Source organism: Sturnira hondurensis, unplaced genomic scaffold (assembly GCF_014824575.4).
Source record: "Sturnira hondurensis isolate 20B ecotype Veracruz unplaced genomic scaffold, ASM1482457v3 Scaffold0000236, whole genome shotgun sequence".
Lineage (NCBI taxonomy): Eukaryota > Metazoa > Chordata > Mammalia > Chiroptera > Phyllostomidae > Sturnira > Sturnira hondurensis.
Window position 1 is genome coordinate 133,194 of NW_028072867.1, and position 18,189 is coordinate 151,382.

Sequence of the window (18,189 nt, forward strand, 5' to 3'; positions counted from 1 at the left end):
TAGAGAAATGGAACAGAACAGAAAGCCCAGGAATAAACCCAACCCTCTATAGTCAATTAATATTTGACAAAGGGTCATCATCATAAAATGAGTTAAAGATAGTCTCTTCAATAAATGGTGTTGGGACAACTGGGCAGCTACACACACACAAAAAATGAAACTCAAGCACCAACTTACACTATACACCAAAAATAAATTCAAGGTGGATAAAAGACATAAGTATAAACCTTGAAACCATTATAGTCCTAGAGGGGAAAATTGGCAAGAAAATATCAGATATTTCACATAGCAGCATTTTTACTGATATGTCCCCTAGAGCAAGGGACATAAAGGAAAGAATAAACAAATGGTATCTCATAAAAAGTAAAAGCTTTTGCATGGCTAAAGGAAACAGTATCAAAATAAAAAGAGAACCAACTATATGGGAAAACATATTTGCCAATGATTCCTCAGCAAGGGTTTAATCTCCAAAATATACAAAAAATGACTCCACTCTAAGAATACAAGCAACAAAATTAAAAAGTGTGCAAAAGACTTCAACAGACATTTCTCTAAGGAGGAAATACAGAATACCCAGAGACACATGAAAAGATGCTCAATATTGCTAGCTATCAGAGAGATGCAAATTAAAACCACAATGAGACACCATTTTACACCAGTCAGAATGGCCATCATAAACAAAGCAACAAACAAATGTTGGAGAGGTTGTGGAGAAAAGGGGACACTAATCCATTGTTGGTGGGATTGCAGACTGGTACAACCATTATGGAAAACAATATGGAATTTTCTCAGAAAACTAAAATTGGACCTGCCTTTTGACCCAGCAATTCCACTGCTGGGATTACATGTTAAGAACCTTAAAACACCAACCAACAGAATATATGCACCCAAATATTCATAGCAGCACAATTTATAACAGCCAAAAGTTGGAAACAACCTAGGTGCCCATAAGAAAATGAATGGATCCCAAAAGTATGGTACATATACACAACAGGATTTTATGCAGCAGAAAGAAAGGAGTTCCTACCCTTTGCAACAGCATAGATGGATCTGGAAAGCATTGTGCTGAGTGAAATAAGCCAGGTGTTGAAGGACAAATACCATATAATCTCACCTTTAACAGGAAGCTAAATAACAAAACCAACAAACAAGCAAAATATAACCAAAGACACTGAAATAGAGAACAGGCAGACAGTGACCAGAGAGGAGAGAGGAGGGAACTCCAGGGAAAAGGGGAAGGATTTACAGGAACTAGTATAAAGGACACATGGACAACAACTAAGGGGGGTGGAAATGGGAGGGAGGGGGTAGCACTGGGGGAGTGGGCTGGGATGGGATTAAAAGACAGAAAACTGTACTTGAACAACAATTAAATAAAAAATATAAATAATAAAAACTTTTTATGATGAAATTTTATACCCATCACTAATACAAAATAACAGAAAATAAATAAAATCATAATTGATATGAAAAACATCATTTTCTTTGTCCATTGATTACCAACTAAATAAAGCAGTTAAATTTTCTCTCCATCCTGGGATTGGTGGATTTGGTGGATCTAACTTTATGTAAATCTGGTCAGGTGCTTGGGTTCTGTCCTATTTTCCCCATCAGCATCTGTGACTTTCTGGGCATATGACATAGTTCTAATCAGAAATGACACCAGGTTCATCCCATGCTCATCAGAAGTAAATTTCAGAAGCTTTGTTTTCTCCCTCTTTCTCATCCATTTTCATATCTCTACATGACGCTTGAGAATGCTTTCACCTTTTCTACATGAGACAGGTGTCATTTCTGCATGAAGTCACATGCTCTGTGGTTCAGTGTGCAGAAGAGAAATGGGATCCTCCAACATACATGGATGGTGGGATTAAGCAAGCCTGGTGCTCGTACTTCCAGGGTTCTTGTTCTTTATGTTGTGATTTGTCCTCCTCGTATAGCAAGTTCAAGCCATCTTATGTCACTTTTCTCAGAAATAGCCTCACATAGTCATCTAGCCACTGATATAAAAAAAGAGTTAAATTGAAAATTAACGCATTACTTTTACTTGGACAAAAAACATAAAATTCTTAGGCATAAAAACATTAAATATTACTATTTGGGACTGGATAGACCTAGAGAGTATTATGCTAAATAAAAATATTCAGGTGACATAACACCAATGCCATTTGATCTGCCTTATATCTGGAATCTAATGAACAACAACAAAAAACAAGCAGAATACAAACATACTCATAGACCCAGATTTGGGAGCCTTAATGAAAATGAAAAAGAGATAAAAAGTACAAATTGGCAATTACAGGTTAAACAAAAGGAGCTAAGTTTCAGAACTCATAATAAAGTCAATAATACTGTGGCCTTGAGACCCGCCCCAGGCCGGTGGGCGGAGAAGGAGTCGGTGAGGGTAGGGGGTGCAGTAGGGGGTGGGAGTCCTCCGGCAATTGGGGGTCCCAGTCCCTGCCGGCTGCGGAGTGGGAAGGGTGGCGGAAAAGCCGCAGAGATGTCTGGCCAGAGCTTGACGGACCGTATCACCGCCTCCCAGCACAGTGTCACCAGCTCCGCCGTGTCCAAGACAGTATGCAAGGCCACAACCCACGAGATCATGGGACCCAAGAAAAAGCACCTGGACTACTTAATACAGTGCACAAATGAGATGAATGTGAATATGCCGCAGTTGGCAGTTTATTTGAAAGAACTACTAACAGTAGTTGGGTGGTGGTCTTCAAATCTCTCATTACAACTCATCATTTGATGATGTGTGGAAATGGGTGTTTTATTCAGTATTTGGCTTCAAGAAACACGTTGTTTAACTTAAGCAATTTTTTGGATAAAAGTGGATTGCAAGGATATGACATGTCTACATTTATTAGGTGGCATAGTGGATATCTAAATGAAAAAGCAGTTTCATACAGACAGGTTGCATTTGATTTCACAAAAGTGAAAAAAGGGCCTAATGGAGTTATGAGGACAATGAACACAGAAAAACTCCTAAAAACTTTACCAATTATTCTAAATCAAATGGATGCCCTACTTGATTTTAATGTTAATAGTAACGAACTTACAAATGGGGTAATAAATGCTGCCTTCGTGCTCTTGTTCAAAGATGCCATTAGACTGTTTGCAGCATACAATGAAGGAATTATTAACCTGTTGGAAAAATATTGTGACATGAAAAAGAACCAGTGCAAAGAGGGTTTTGACATCTATAAGAAGTTCCTGACCAGGATGACAAGAATCTCAGAATTTCTCAAAGTTGCAGAGAAAGTTGGAATTGACAGAGGTGATATCCCAGACCTTTCACAGGCCCCCAGCAGTCTTCTTGATGCTTTAGAACAACATTTAGCTTCCTTGGAAGGAAAGAAGATCAAAGATTCTACAGCTGCAAGCAGGGTAACAACACTTTCCAATGCAGTCTCTTCCCTGGCAAGTACTAGCCTGTCTCTTACCAAAGTGGATGAAAGGGAAAATCAAGCAGCATTAGAGGAAGAACAGGCTCATTTAAAACTTTAAAGGAACAGCGCCTAAAAGAACATGCAAAGAAACCTCATACCTCTTTAACAACTGCAGCCTTTCCTGTGTCCACCTCAGCTGGAGGTATAATGACTGCACCAGCCATTGACATGTTTTCTACCCTTAGTTCTTCAAACAGCACATCAAAGCTACCAAATGATTTGCTTGATTTGCAACAGTCAACTTTTCACCCATCTGTACTTCCTATGTCAACTGCTTCTCAGGTAGCGAGTACGTGGGGAGGATTTACTCCTTCTCCAGTTGCACAGCCCCATCCTTCAGCTGGCCTTAATGTTGACTTTGAATCTGTGTTTGGAAATAAATGTACCAATGTTATTATAGATTCTGGGGGTGGACTCTTCAAACCAACAGTGGGCTCTCAGAACCAGAGTCTTCCTGCTGCCAAACTTCCACCTAACAAGTTAGTATCTGATGATCTGGATTCATCCTTGGCCAACCTTTGTGGGCAATCTTGGCATTGGAAATGGAACCACTAAGAATGATGTAAATTGGAGCCAGCCAGGTGAAAAGAAGCTAACTGGAGGGTCTAACTGGCAACCAAAAGTTGCACCAACTGCTTGGAATGCTGCAACAATGGCACCCCCTGTAATGGCCTATCCTGCTACTACACCAACAGGCATGACAGGATATGGAATTCCGCCTCAAATGGGAAGTGTACCTGTAATGACACAACCAACCTTAATATACAGCCATCCTGTCATGAGACCACCTAATCCCTTTGGCTCTGTATCAGGAGCACAGATACAGTTTATGTAACTAGATGGAGGAGAATGGAATTACTCCAAAAAGACAAGTGCTCAAGCAGCAAATACTTCCAGCAAAATCCAAACTGCTGTCTCTAAACTCTCTTCTTCCATTAGAATGCTACAGTAATACATGAAGGAGACTGGGACTAGTCTATAGGAGAACATGTTAATACAGTTTATAAAGCCAAGAATTGCCATGATTTCAGACTAAAAGCTGTCTTTTTGGTGACTAACCTTTCAGTTCTTTCAACTTCTATTAATACTCATAATCAGTAACCTTACATGAAAAGACCTTATTTGGAAAGTGCAAACTTTGTATTTGGAAAAGCTGCCTGGAGAGAAGAGCTGTGTCCTTTACTGTAATGCAATAGGACTCTTTTGGGGGATCAAAATCGTAACTCTTAATTATGCAATATCTTTGTTTTCTCCCATCCTCACAGATACAGAAATAGTAACTAATGTTAACTTTTCTTATTTTTTAAAAAAAACTATATATTCAGTTTGCAGTAGACATTCCCTAAGTATTTGTATTTATTTATGATTATCAATTTACATAACATTAATATTGTATCAAACCTCCTTATGAAAATGAGTATGGGTGTACATGGTATGTTTGATTTTAATCCACAAGAATGGATCTGATTCAGAATGCTCTTCAGCTGACATACAGAGCACTAACTATTTTAAGGTAAATCCATAGGTCTGAATCACTTAAGAATTTTCAGTCTCTATAGGATTTAGGAAAGCATTATAAATGCATTAATCCTTATAGTCAATTCTGTGCCTAGGATTTTGCAAGGGAACAGTTCACTGACTAGGAAAAGCACTACATTTTGAATTCAACATTAGTGCATTGGGAAGGAACTTTACTGTTTTGTGCTTAGCATGTCATTATTTTCCCTTTGACATTAGGGCCTTTCCAAAATGAATGTGAGGAATTGATTTCACTTCAAGACTTTCCTTCTTTTCGTAAAACTCTAGGAGGTGTTATGGGGGAGGGAAGGGGACAAAATCCTTGAACTTTTTATTTGGCTCATGCCATGTTATGATCATGTACCTTTTAAATAAGGGGAAATAATATCTTTAAAGTTAATATCTAGCCAAGAGTTTAGTTAATAAAATAAACTGCACTGTTAATGCTTTGTGTAAATACATCTTAACTTCTGGGTTGAGAGAGGCCTTAAGAAGGAAAGTTTGTTGTAGGAAAGTAATTCTATACGTTAGTTTAAGCATACTTGTTGCATTGTCTCTGCAGATTCTATTTTTGTTTTCAATATTAAAGTGTATGTTAGCAAAAATGGGTGGATTTTCAAATAAAATGCAGCTTCCACAAAAAAGTCAATAATACTGTAATGACTATGAGTGGTGCCAGGTGGGAAATGGAGATACTGGCCCATCATGTCACAAGCTGTGTGACCACTCTGCTGTAGGCCAGAAGCTCATATCATGTAATGTGAAATGACACCTGGAATAGAAAAAGAAAAAAAAGAAATTTAACCCAAATTCCAGGGTACAGTGGGCAAGAGATGTGATTGAATTCCAGGGCTCTACTCACAGGTTTCACCTTTATTTTGAAAATTCTGAGCATCATAGGATTATTGGAGAATCTCATGCAGATTCTTGTGCTTCTCTGGTGGTTCCTACCTCAGTAATATATTGTGGGATGCTACCAGGATGTAGGGTTATAATCTGACTTGCAGAAGGGCCTTTCTTGATCCTTCCAGAGATTTCAACTTTGTGGGTGATTGACATTACATGCCCCTTTGCGGTCTGTTTTTGTTATCAGCCTGGACATTCACACAAAGCTGATGTGTGTCCCTCTGCATCTGTGTGGCATCACCTGCTCTAGCTGCTGTGGATGCATGAAGCCAAGTCAGTGACTGTCACCACAGGGGGCCTTTCTCTTCTGGAGGTGGATTAATTTGCCTGATGCCTGCTGCCCTGCATGTATATGTCCTCCTCCTGGATAACTTGGAACTGAGCTGTGTGAGGCTGGACTAACTGCTGAGTCCTGCAGAGCTTCTGGTTAGATTCAGCTGACATGGATCAGGCAGTTTGATGATTTTTTGGAAGGGGGAGAAGAGTTTGAAAAGGAAAGTCTTTGCTGCCACAATGTCATCTCTGTGATTCTTGACTAGAGACAAGGGCATAGAGTTTCATCCCTCACTTTCATGTACTTATTTTCCCAAAGTTCTCTTCAATTGTTCAGAAATAGGAAATGTCATAGAAGTTGCTGGGGAAGCACTACAGTCCAAATCCCCAAACTTGACCCTGACCAAGTTTCCCAGATGAGGCCTCTATGAACATCTCTCATTCAGAGTCCAAGAAAACTCCCAGTGTGCCCCCTGCACAATCATAGTAAATAACAAGAGACATTTCAGGAGCATCCACCCTCTATATTCCTTGCAGTGCATCTGCTCTCTTGAAAGATTTCTGTGAATTTCAGATATACCTGTGGCAACAGGAATATCTGAAACCACTACTGGTCTCAGGATTATGACTTTATGAGAAAGTCAGGATGCTCATTACCCAGTCATGTCCTCAACCCAGTCCACTTGTCCCTCTCTTTTGGGTTTGTGACACACTGAGGATGCAGATTGTCATACTGAGTGTCACACAGTAAAGCGTGGCTGTATCCTCAGAAGTCAGGCCATTGATCTGTGGATAGGCCGCACTGGCAAGAGTTTTCCATGGAGAAGAAAAATTATTCTGAGAAGCCCTGGGCATATGTGTGTTCCCAGTGTTTGTTTTTGTCTAGCCCACATACTGCAGACTACCTCCTGGGGCCTGATGTATATAGAACATATAGAGCTGGTGAAAGTGTATCCAGAATTCTTTCAGAAGACTACTCTGAGGCCCCAGGCTTCCTTACCTCACCCCCAGACGGCACCAGCTTCACCTGGGAGTGGACACCTGTGGAGAGGAAACAGAAATTAGTGGAAATTCCCCTTGACTGCCCTTGGCACCCATATCAGCTCAGGATCTCAGGACCCCCTTACCTGTAGTTACTGCCACCAAGAAGAGGGCTCTCAGACTCCAGTTCATGGTGAGGGGCTGTGACATCAGGTTTTCTGTAAGGGAGGTTGTGGCTGTAGTTGATGCTCTCAGGGCACAGACAGCACCGCCTTCATCTAGTCTACTTATTCTCATTTGCATAGTCATGAGACAGAACATTCATAGCTGATCATTTGACTCTGAGAAGTCAAAGCACATGAAGACCATGCTCAGTGAGAGAATCAAGTTGCAAGCCCTAACCAGTGTTATCTGATATGAGTCCCCTTCCAGGTCCCTGATCTCTGTGCAGACATAGCTCCTCCAACTGAGGAACAACACCTGCAGGACATGCTCCTCATTGAGATCTCACCTTGGAGTAACACAGAGACCACCTGGACCAGTTCTGGGGGTTAATGCCTGTAGCTTTTATTCTTTAGATTGTGGTGTCTTCCAATGCAGCACTGAATAAATTTGGGGGAAAAACTGTGTTTTCAGCTTCTGAACATTCAGATATAAAAGAGCTGCAGAAATTCCACTGATGACTGTGGTCCTCTTACCTTATTGAGTTTGATAAATGCTCTGAGAGTTCAGGACATGTACAGTCACTTCATGTCCAACCCTTATTTCAGATGTTTTTGTGAAAAAAGGAAGACCCTTGCCTTCAGATGGAAGCCCTCCCTGGCTTTCTCTCCACATTCTCCTGGTAAGCAGCTCTGAGTTGTTGGGTCCCACATGCCACCTGCTCTCCAGCCCCTGCCCTGAAGGGGAGGGTCCTCTCTGGGCTCACAAGGTACAGACCTCTCAGCATCTCTACCTCAGGATTAAAGGCTGCACCCTGACTTCAGGATGCTCCATCAGGGACACCAAGTTTTAGGCATCTCAGGATAAAGAGCATTGGCCTTTGTAAACCCCAGTGAGTCCACAGCAAACCTCAAACCAGGACACTGTGAATTCAACTGGAAGTCCCTGCACTGGAGATGCCACATGCATCGACTCAGCTGACACCCTTGTGGTCAGAAACTTCAGTGGCTTTGGAGACTCTGATGTTCTCATGATCCTTGTTTGCAGGTTCCAACTGAGTATCCCTGCATGTGGCCCTAATTCTACTGCATTTGTACTGATCAATAAGTCTTACACAAACAGGTGCACAGTTATCAGTTTGATGATAATGACCCAGGTTTCCCTTCTGATCTGCACTGAGTATATGGGCAGGATCCCCTGTCTCACTGGATCCAAGGGAGTGATGTACTTTAATGACAGAACAAAAACAAACATGATTAATGTAAAGACAGGAATGTGCCAGACCTTGTGGTTTCCTGTTTTCCCAGCACCTGGGACCTGTGGAGAAAATCGTGAGGAGCTCCTAGCTTGTCATCCAGAGGGTCAGAGCCAGGCTACCATTTTCCAGTTAGTGTAGCCAACACTGACCTGACTTGTGTATGTGTGTGGGGGAGGGTCACTCTGATCTACAGCTCACAGGTGCTCATTCTCCAAAAGCACAGCCAGGAGCTCTGAGGGCAGTACCATGGCAGGCACTGGATGAGTGTCTCCTCAGGAGCAGAAGCAGGTGCTGATGCAGAAACATAGGGACCAGAAAAGTGGTCCTGGGTAGTCAGAGTCTGTGAAGCAGTGTCAGTGCTGTTTTCACTGTCCCCCTGGTGTCCTGAGCTAACCTGCAGCCAGGTCCTCCTGTCTCCCTCAGGTAAATTTCTGTTTGAGTTGATGTTGGTTATTCCTCATTGTATCTCTTGCACAGTAATACACAGCTGTGTCCTCAGTGGTCACAGAGCTCAGCTGCAGGGAGAACTGGTTCTTGGATGTGTCTTTGGAGATGGAAGTGTGGCTCTTGAGGCCTGGTCTATAGTAAGTGCTCACATCAGAACATATGTACTCAATCCATGCAGCTCCTTCCATATGGGCTGGCAGATCCAGCTCCAGCAGTAACCACTGGTTGTGATGGAGAATCCAGAGACAGAGCAGATGAAGAAGAGGGTCTGTGAAAGATTCGCCAGCCTTGGATAACAGTCCTGCTGCTGGACCTGGGCCACAACACCTGGAGACAAGAAGCATCAATGCCTGTTAGTCAAATTCACTCACCACCATCCCTTAATCCTATGTCTGATATCTGAAATACTCACCCTGGGGGGCTGTTACCAGGGAAGGTAGGGCAACAAGCAATCTCACCTTTCCTACAGCACAGCTTGGCCTTCCTCAGCTAAGTCAGCCACCTGTGCAGAAAGAGCTATAAGCCCCACAGCCCAGGGGAGGATTTACCTAGGGAATGAGAATGAAGTATGTGTGCTGGGGACGCTCTTCTCATAAGTGAGAAGGAACTGAAATCATTGCCTCATTTCCTTCAGGGTCCTGAGCACATTTCTTCTCTGATACTCTATGAGATCAGTTGGGTTATGAGACAACTTCGAATCATGTCAAAGGACAACCCTTGTTTCTACATTTAAAAATTAAACAAGGACTGGTTGAGGGATCACACTATTTTAATTCCATGCAGTACTCAAGTGGATATTAAAACAGATGCAATTTATGCCCAAACATTATCAGGTCCAAAGAAACACATGAAGTAGATTCATTGTTTCCAGGTTGGAAACATTGTTTCCAGATCCATTGTTTCATAATTTCATATAAAATGTTGTATAGTATAAAATTCTATGTAAAAATAGGAACAAAAATACAGAACATTCTATACCTTGACCTGGCTTAGGACACTTGGCCCTGAAAGTGGTCGTGTAAATGTAACTGCTGTCCCAGTCATGCTCAGTTTTTGGGCCATGCTGGTTAACACTTGTGGCCAGAAATCTAGCCTTGGCCCTACACTGAGCCAGATGTTACATGCAACATACCCTTCCCTTTGTCTCACATCACATATGGCAGTGCAGCTGCTTCTACAGATGAGATGCTCAGAAGGCCTCTCAGTTTCCTAGACCACATGAGGACTTGAGGACTTGAGGACATGAGGACTTGAGACCTAGGAGTCACCTAGTCACCTATCTCAGAGAGACACAGGGGCTGACTCTGGGCTAGCAGGTGTTCTGAGATGTGTGTGGATGACAGTGCCTCTTTCCTGGTTATAGAGGGTCAGTATGGAAACTTCACCCTCAAGTACACTTGAGACCCTGGATGGAGGTGAATCTTATCGGTGATGTCCTGGGAAGGGGACTGGGAGATCATGATTGGCCCAGGTTACAGATGGAGGGAAATAAAAGTTCAGAGCAAGTGTATCTTTTCATTAAATCACTAAACTGAGGTGAAACACATGATGGAATTTAACAGCCTGGTAAATGCTTAAAACAAAGTTTGCTTGCCCAAGTCTCTCACACCCTGCACACACAAAAAAATCCCATTGCAGTCATCGTTATTTGATAGTGCACAACAAGGACTGGGGCATATATGACAGAATGAGGACATCCTTTGACTGGAAGTGAGATTTCCTCGAGTGACAAATATCTGAGGTGATTCTCTTTGTTGACAAGAGAGATGAGAGTGAGGGGTTAGTGCAATCTTATGAGATCGAGATGGCATCTGTGACAAGAATGGCACCACTGCCCTGCAGGTGCTGGGAGGCACCTGTAACAACTGACCCTGGACACTGGTCAGTTGTGACCAGCATGAACAAAAGGGAAGTAGATTCTGAGCGAGAGAAGCCATAAGCATGCCTCCTCCAGGTGCAGCACACCTGTGCCCAAGGGCACACCTGTACTTTGTAACCCACTCCTTCCCCATCCCCCAACATGCAGGAAGACTGATCCTCCATCCATGTCTCTGGCCAACCCAGTTATGTGTGTCCCCATGTGTCCCAGAGGACCGCAGACTGGACATGCCATCCATTCCCTCACCTATTTTGTCACACTGTATAAAGACATATTTCAGGTGACCCCTGGGTGCCTCTGTGTTCCAGTTTTTCCAAATTTAGAGACCATGAGACCCAGAGAAGTGGAACCCATTGAAGGTCTTCTCATTTTCTCTCTGGCAGGTGAGAACAGAGAGAAATGTTGGTTGCCTGTTGGGGGGTCTCAGTAAAGTGAAAACTCATGGAAACAAAATATCTACTGACATGGAGGGTCCATTCAGGGTATCATGGTCTGTGTGTTAAGAACATCTTGGATGATTTTGCATTCCCATTGTCATCCTTGTGGTTCCATGAATCAGAGGGCTGAGCTGTAATGACATAGCACCCACACTGCACCTCTCTGAAAGAGACACCCAGTCCTTCTAGTACCTTGCACCATCTAAGAACATCATTCACCTACTATTCTTGTCCCCACATATGGCCCTCACAGACTCCTCTCAGCTCAGAGACCCTGTGGCTTAGTACCCTGGTCCAGGCTTCCCTCTTTCCAGATTCCATCACCTGGAAACACCCAGGGGACAGTCACACTCTTACTCAAGAGCTAGCTCCTCAGAACAATATCTCATACCAGTCAACTGAGTTCAGTCCTAACTACATTCCAATCCTGTAAGATCATTAGACGTTGTCTCCCCTGGAAAACATTTTTTTTGGTGGAGATGGAGCACAACTTTCTTGATAAGTTTCCTATTCCATCTCTCTGGTTTTCACAAAATTCAGCTTGTAAACACATTTTTTTCTGTTTTCCTGATCAGGAAGCAGGAAGCACTGCACAGAGAATGAGGACAACAAATTCAGGTGACAGGAGTCAACATGTGATCAATGAAATGGACAGGAAGTACCTGTGACCAGAGGTTGTGCTGAGTTAGGACAAACAGTAGTAATTTCCATAGCATGCTCATGGTCTTCCGTCATGGTCTCCTGTACATTCTGAAGCAGCAGAATAAAGAGAAAGGGGAGTGTGTGTTGACAGAAGGGTGGATGGTGCCCTGGGTCTGATGGGGATCAGGGCCGACTCCATGTCTCACCTGCACCAACCTTGACTTCCTGAGCCAGTGGCTCAAATCTCACCTCTGTCCTGTACCTCTGAGGAAGTATGAGATTATGACAGAAAGGAGATTCAGGGGAATTTGAAGAACCAGGGTGATATGAGGGTTGCATAGGAGTCTCAAAGTTAGCTCCAGTTCAAAGACTCAGGCTTGAGATGCAGGAGGAACCCATGTGCCATGGTTGCTGGAGACAGAACCACAGTTCATGTGGATGTTTTAGTTCCAAGGACATCAAGCAGGAGGGTCCCATTGGTCTCCTGCAGGCATTCAGTTGTAATGCAGGGATCCTCCCCCACATTATGGGAGGTAACCTTTCTCATGAAGTCACTGATTTTAAACAGCCTCACAGAAATCCCCTCACAGATAATATGGGGGTACACATTTTCTATCAAATGGACTTCAAATTAAGTGTCACAAGACCCTCATATCCCACCCTCTTAACAAACTCAACCTTCACTCACATCACCCTCAATAGTGCCTTTAAAACCTACCACTAAGTGATTTATCTGCTGACTGAGGACTCAGGGGAAATGTCTAACGAGCCTCACAGAACGTATCGAGTGTGTCAACAATAAAGACACAGTAAAACTCCAGAGATATCCCTGGGTTGACATCTTAAACCTCATGGGGCAAATGTGAACTCTACACCTTTGAGAACAGCTCCAGTGCAGGACATCTAAATCAAGACTCTCAGACCCTCCGGAAGCTGCAGTAATTGGAAGGAGGAAGCTGGCTCACCAGCTTTGACACAATGAGAAAAATCTCAGACAGTGGCAACTGCCACTCTATGTTTTCCACCAAGACCCCCATCAAGTCCCTGATCTGTTTTTACCTCCTTGCTCATAATCCTGGATTGCTCTTCTCCACAGTGCATAACAACTTCCCATCCCCTTATTATTACAGTTTTTAGGTGGATTTAGGTGTCTCAGCCAGGTTTGATGCTGGACATCTGGGAGCTTTTGAGCCTCACCATCTTTATCCATGTCTGCCCTGATCTGGACATGCTGATAAGAAATTCTGGTAGATAACTCCTTTATCCCTGGTGGGGCAGTCAGTTCCCCCAAGTCCCTACCCCTCATGAGAACCTTCAGCAACCCTCACCTTGTAATGACAACAAACCCTGAGCCAGCTTACTGCACTGGTTCTCGGAAGCCACTTCAATGTCACCAGAGATGCCTGCCTGGTCATCCCAAGACCTCAATCAAGTAGAACTGAGCTTCATCTGATCACTTGAAGTGTGGACATCATCAGAACCAAGATCTGAAGCTATTTGGGGTTGGAGTCTCTCCAAGTTTGCACAAGGTCTGCAGCCATCAGCACTTTTTTTTACTTTGCTAGGACAATTACCAACACTACCAGGCATTTTTTCTCCATCAGAACTGATATGAGAACTGATGGCCGGGGAACCCTGGGAGCTGATGTTTACTGCTGAGTGGATTCTCCAATAGGTGTCCAGATCCCAACTCTAAAGAAGATGCAGAAGCAGATGTCAAATGAAGAGGAAATCCCAGACTACCACAGGAACCCAAGGCTGACACTGACTTCCTCTTACTGTGTCTCTTGCCCCCCCAAACACAGCCATGTCCTAGGTGGTCAGGGATCTCAGCTGCAGGGAGAACTGGTTACTGGACATATCAGCACTGATGGAGATGTGACCCTGGAAAGCTGGGTTGTATCTTGTGCTTCCTGCCCAGTACCCCATCTACAACAGCCTCTTCTTTGGGGACTCACAGATCCAATCCAGTAGTTAAGGTTTGTGACTGAGCCCACTGACACAGCTCTGATGAGAGAAAGGGTCTGCAAGGGCTTCACCAGTCTTGTGCCTGACTTCTTCAGCTCTACAAAGGATAAGACAGACACCTGGGAGCAAGGGCATCCTTCCCTTTCAGCCACATGCAGTTACCACCATTCCAGAGACCTCTGTCTGACATCTGACACTCACCCAGCAGGGTATCACCAGGCACAGGAAACCCAGCCTCATCTTCTCTAGAGCATAGCTGTGCCCTTCCCCAGAGACCTCAGCTTCATGTGAGGAGAGAGCTGTGAGCCCCCACTGTCCATGGGAGGATTTACCCTGGAGCTAGGATAGAAAGTCATATTTGGGTGATTTCCTTCTTTTAAGTGAAGGACTGTCAGTGTTCCCTCTGGGAATTGGTTCTCAAGACCACAGGTCCTGTATGACCTGAGAAGAGAGGACGCTAGTGTTGTGAAGCTCATTGCAAACAGGCCCAAGGATGGCTTCATGTTTCTGGGTGTAGGAAGATGATTAGAATCCCATCTATCTATTTAGACATATTAGAACTTATTAGCTTTCCCTGGCTGTTGTAGCTCAGTGGATTGAGTGCAGGCCTGCCAACCAAACAACCATAGTTTGATTCCCATTGAGGGCACATGCCTGGGTTGCAGACCAGTTCCCAGAGGGGTACACATGAGAGGCGACTGTACATTGATATTTCTCTCCCTCTCTCCTTCCCTTCCCCTCTGAAGATAAATAAGTAAAATATTTTAAAAGGAAGTTATTAGCTTTATGTTCAAACACATTTCTAAACACAAGTATGAAAACACCCATAATTAAGAATATTTTAAAATCATAAACATAAAATCTTTATTTTATGTTTACTAATATGTTGCTTTCAATTTAATGTAAATATGGTTCCAACGTATAGGAGAGTTTTTTCCAAAGACCCAATTTTCTCTATTCCAAATGCCTATGACTACATTTATATGAGTAAATACAAAGCCTGGGCAACCTGGATCTCCTTGATCTTGGCTGTGTGAGTCTTATACTTATGTTCAAGGCTCTGTGAGCTAACTCTTCATTAGGGAACTGAGGTCTACAGCAGAAGACCCTCATACTTATGTCAGACGGAAGCACACTTTTTTGCAGGAAAGTCAAAAAGGTAGCCACTACAACTCTCTATGATGGAAGATGTGGGCAGAGTCATGGCTAAGTCATGTTCTCAAATTCTTGTACTAAAGGTTCATTGTGTCCAGATGCAGCAGAGAGGGGAGGGGCCCATCCATAGCTTTGCTCAGAGGGAAAGTCACAATGACTTTCAAAGGAGTCCTCTCCATCTCCATTCCTTCTGGAAGGGCTGGGCCCTGTAGCCAGAGAGTTCTGGGCTCTTGTATTACATGGAAAGACCTTTACATTCAGGATATAATATTTTCAGATATAGCATTGAAATATTCTCTGTAGCCTATACTTGCCTTTTTATCTCATTAGCAGTAAATTCCTAGGACAAAAGATTTTAATTTTAGTTAAATTTTATCCACCAATGTTTTATCTCAATATTTTATCTTAACATTCACCAGACAGCTCACTCTCACAGTGAGTATGTCCTATAATTCTCTGTTATTTTTATGAGGTGCTGATGCAGGAACAGCAGAGCTAGGAAAGTGGTCCTGGGATATTAGTCTGTGGAGCATTGTCAATGTAGTTTTCCACTGCCTCCCCCGGTGTCCTGAGGGCCCCCATGTAGCCCAGTTCTCTTGTCTCCTACTGGGAGGTTTGTGTCTTGTCTCATACTCACTTCCTCTCACTGCGTCTCTGGTGCAGTAATATCCAGCTGCAGGGAGAATTGGTTCTTGGATATGTCTCTATAGATTGAGGTGTGGCTCTTGATGGATGGGCTGTAGTAAGTGTTCCCATCACTACATATGTGCCCGATCCACTCCAGCCTCTTCCTTGGGGGCTGGTGGATCCAGTTCCAGCAGAAACCAGTGGTGATGGAGGAATCATACACAGCACAAGAGAAAGAGACTGTTTGTGAAGGCTTCAATAGTTCTGTGCCCCACTCTTGCAGCTGCAGCTGGAGTAGGACACCTGGAGACAAGGAGCATCAGACTGTGTCAGCAATGCACACTCACCACTACCCCACTGACCTTTGTTTTACCCTCGAGACACTCATCCTTGGTGGCAATCACCAGGCACAGGAAATGACCCAGCAGTTTCACTTTTTTCTAGTGCATAGTTTTGTCTTCCACAGAGACCTCAGCCCCATGTAGGGAGAAAGCTGTGAGCCCCCACAGCCCTGGAGAGGATTTACTCTGAGGCTGGAAGAGAAATTTGCATGTTGGGCAGTCTTTGCTGTATAAGCGGAGAGGGACTTAGGTCAGGCTCTGTCGTCATTCTGGAACCTTTGTAAGGACACCTTTTCTCATGAACTCACTCACCATGTGCATCAGGAACAGAGGATTCCCTGGTTCATCAGACACATTGGAATGATGTCAAAGGACTGCCTCACTTCCTGAGTATAAGAAAAAATGGGGACTAGATGAGTATGTGACATTCTTAAATTCCCACGCACTTCTCAAACTGATTTGAAAGGTTTTGTTAGCAGTTTTCAGACATTCCAAAAACACAAAAACTCTGATATATCCATAATGTCCAAATACTGTCATCATGAAATAAATACAAATAGTGTTTATTTTAGCATATAAAATAAAAAATAATGCAGCACCATATTCAAAGTCAATTTTTTCTTCATTCATGACCACTTTTTGATCTGAGAACCTACCTCCCAAGCACATACAGGAGGGACTTTGTTGATTTTTTATATTGTAAATATTATTGTTGCTATAGCTCCCTGTGCAAACTTTTCCCTTCTACAAGCTCAGTACATACTGCAGAGACTCCAAACTAATTACATCAGAAATAATCACATTTTACATGCAGAAAAACTAGAAATGAGAATAGCTATAATGCATGTGTCACTCATCACAGCTCAGAATTCTTCATAGGTGAAAAGATTATGCCAGCAGATTAACTGACCTGTTTTCTTGATCTACTGTTGAGAGTATGTTGGGGCCTAGAGGAAAGAGAATGAAGAGAATTCCTAGGAGATCTGCTCTCAGAGAAAGGGAACCTCCACCTAGACATGAAACTCTCACTCCAAGCTTCCTTTGCCCCTTATTTGGTGATCATCACTTTTGGCAGAGGTTCTGGGCTGTCCCACACAACATATAATTTTCTTAATCTGTAATAAACATTTCCTTCCATCATACACTTGATCTGGAAATATAATCCTGTTCACATTTGTCTTTTCAATGGCTTACTGGGTCTTTGTTGGGACAAATATAATTAATTTTAACAAAGTCTAAATTATCAATATTTTAATGTGTCCTCTCTTGAGTGTTTTTACAAAAATCACCCCTCCAAAATATGTCCAACTTCTGTTGTTTATGCTGGTTATAGCAGCCATAGGGACTAGAATAGGCTCTGGATCCAGGAGCGGCATATTGCTGGAAAAAGTATCCACAACTCTAGAAGTGACTTTGGAACTGGGAAAAGAGAAGATGCAAGAATAACGTTCTGCCACATGGCCCAGATATCATTGAGTTTCATTACCAGAGTGTTACTGGGAATACAGGTTTAAAGACATTTTAAGTGAGGACACAGAAGGAAGTACAACAAATATAGAGGAAAATTATGTTGTCTAAAAATATTTAAATATTGATAGACATGTGTTATTTAATATGGGGAAATTCATCCAGCAGAGTTCTACTGGCACCTGCAGATGAGAGTAAGTCTACCAAGACAGGATCTGCTTGAGGAGAAAAGGCTGATCAGTCTCTCAGAGGAGAAAGGACTTGATCCTCTCTCTCAATAGGCTTTCGTTGAGTTTAGCTTGCATATGGATGAATATCTAAGAAAGGGGGTATGATTTACAAATATCATTTCTGGAATCATGGAGGTCCTTTTGAGTCAGGGTCTGGTAGACAGATTAATGCCAATCAGCCATAAAATCTTGGTAAACAAACTTGTATTGTGTTTGGACCCCTAACATTTAAATTGAGGGCATTCTTAGCAAAGTAGATTTCATAGGATTTAATGCACTCTTTTTCAGATCTCATTGCCTCTGCACCATGTACTTCTAGTTATGGCATTGTTTCATGCCTGAATCAGGTGGGGCAAGCAAGGCAGCCAACAGATTAGGAGACTTTTCACAGATAGAATGAGGATCCGGGCTATGATAAAGCTGAGCGTTAAGGGTCTTTTGCCCCT

General features: G+C 42.9%; 1 protein-coding gene across 1 annotated transcript; it reads left to right on the forward strand.

Annotated features, from left to right (window-relative positions):
• The first annotated feature begins 2,485 nt into the window (after positions 1-2,485).
• On the forward strand, positions 2,486-5,085 carry LOC119002305 (phosphatidylinositol-binding clathrin assembly protein-like). Its single transcript, XM_037068179.1, is given in 4 exon segments — positions 2,486-2,675; positions 2,678-3,502; positions 3,505-3,971; positions 3,973-5,085. Coding segments are annotated over 4 exon segments (1,782 nt in total). The 5' UTR covers positions 2,486-2,500; the 3' UTR covers positions 4,288-5,085.
• The last annotated feature ends 13,104 nt before the right edge of the window (positions 5,086-18,189 follow it).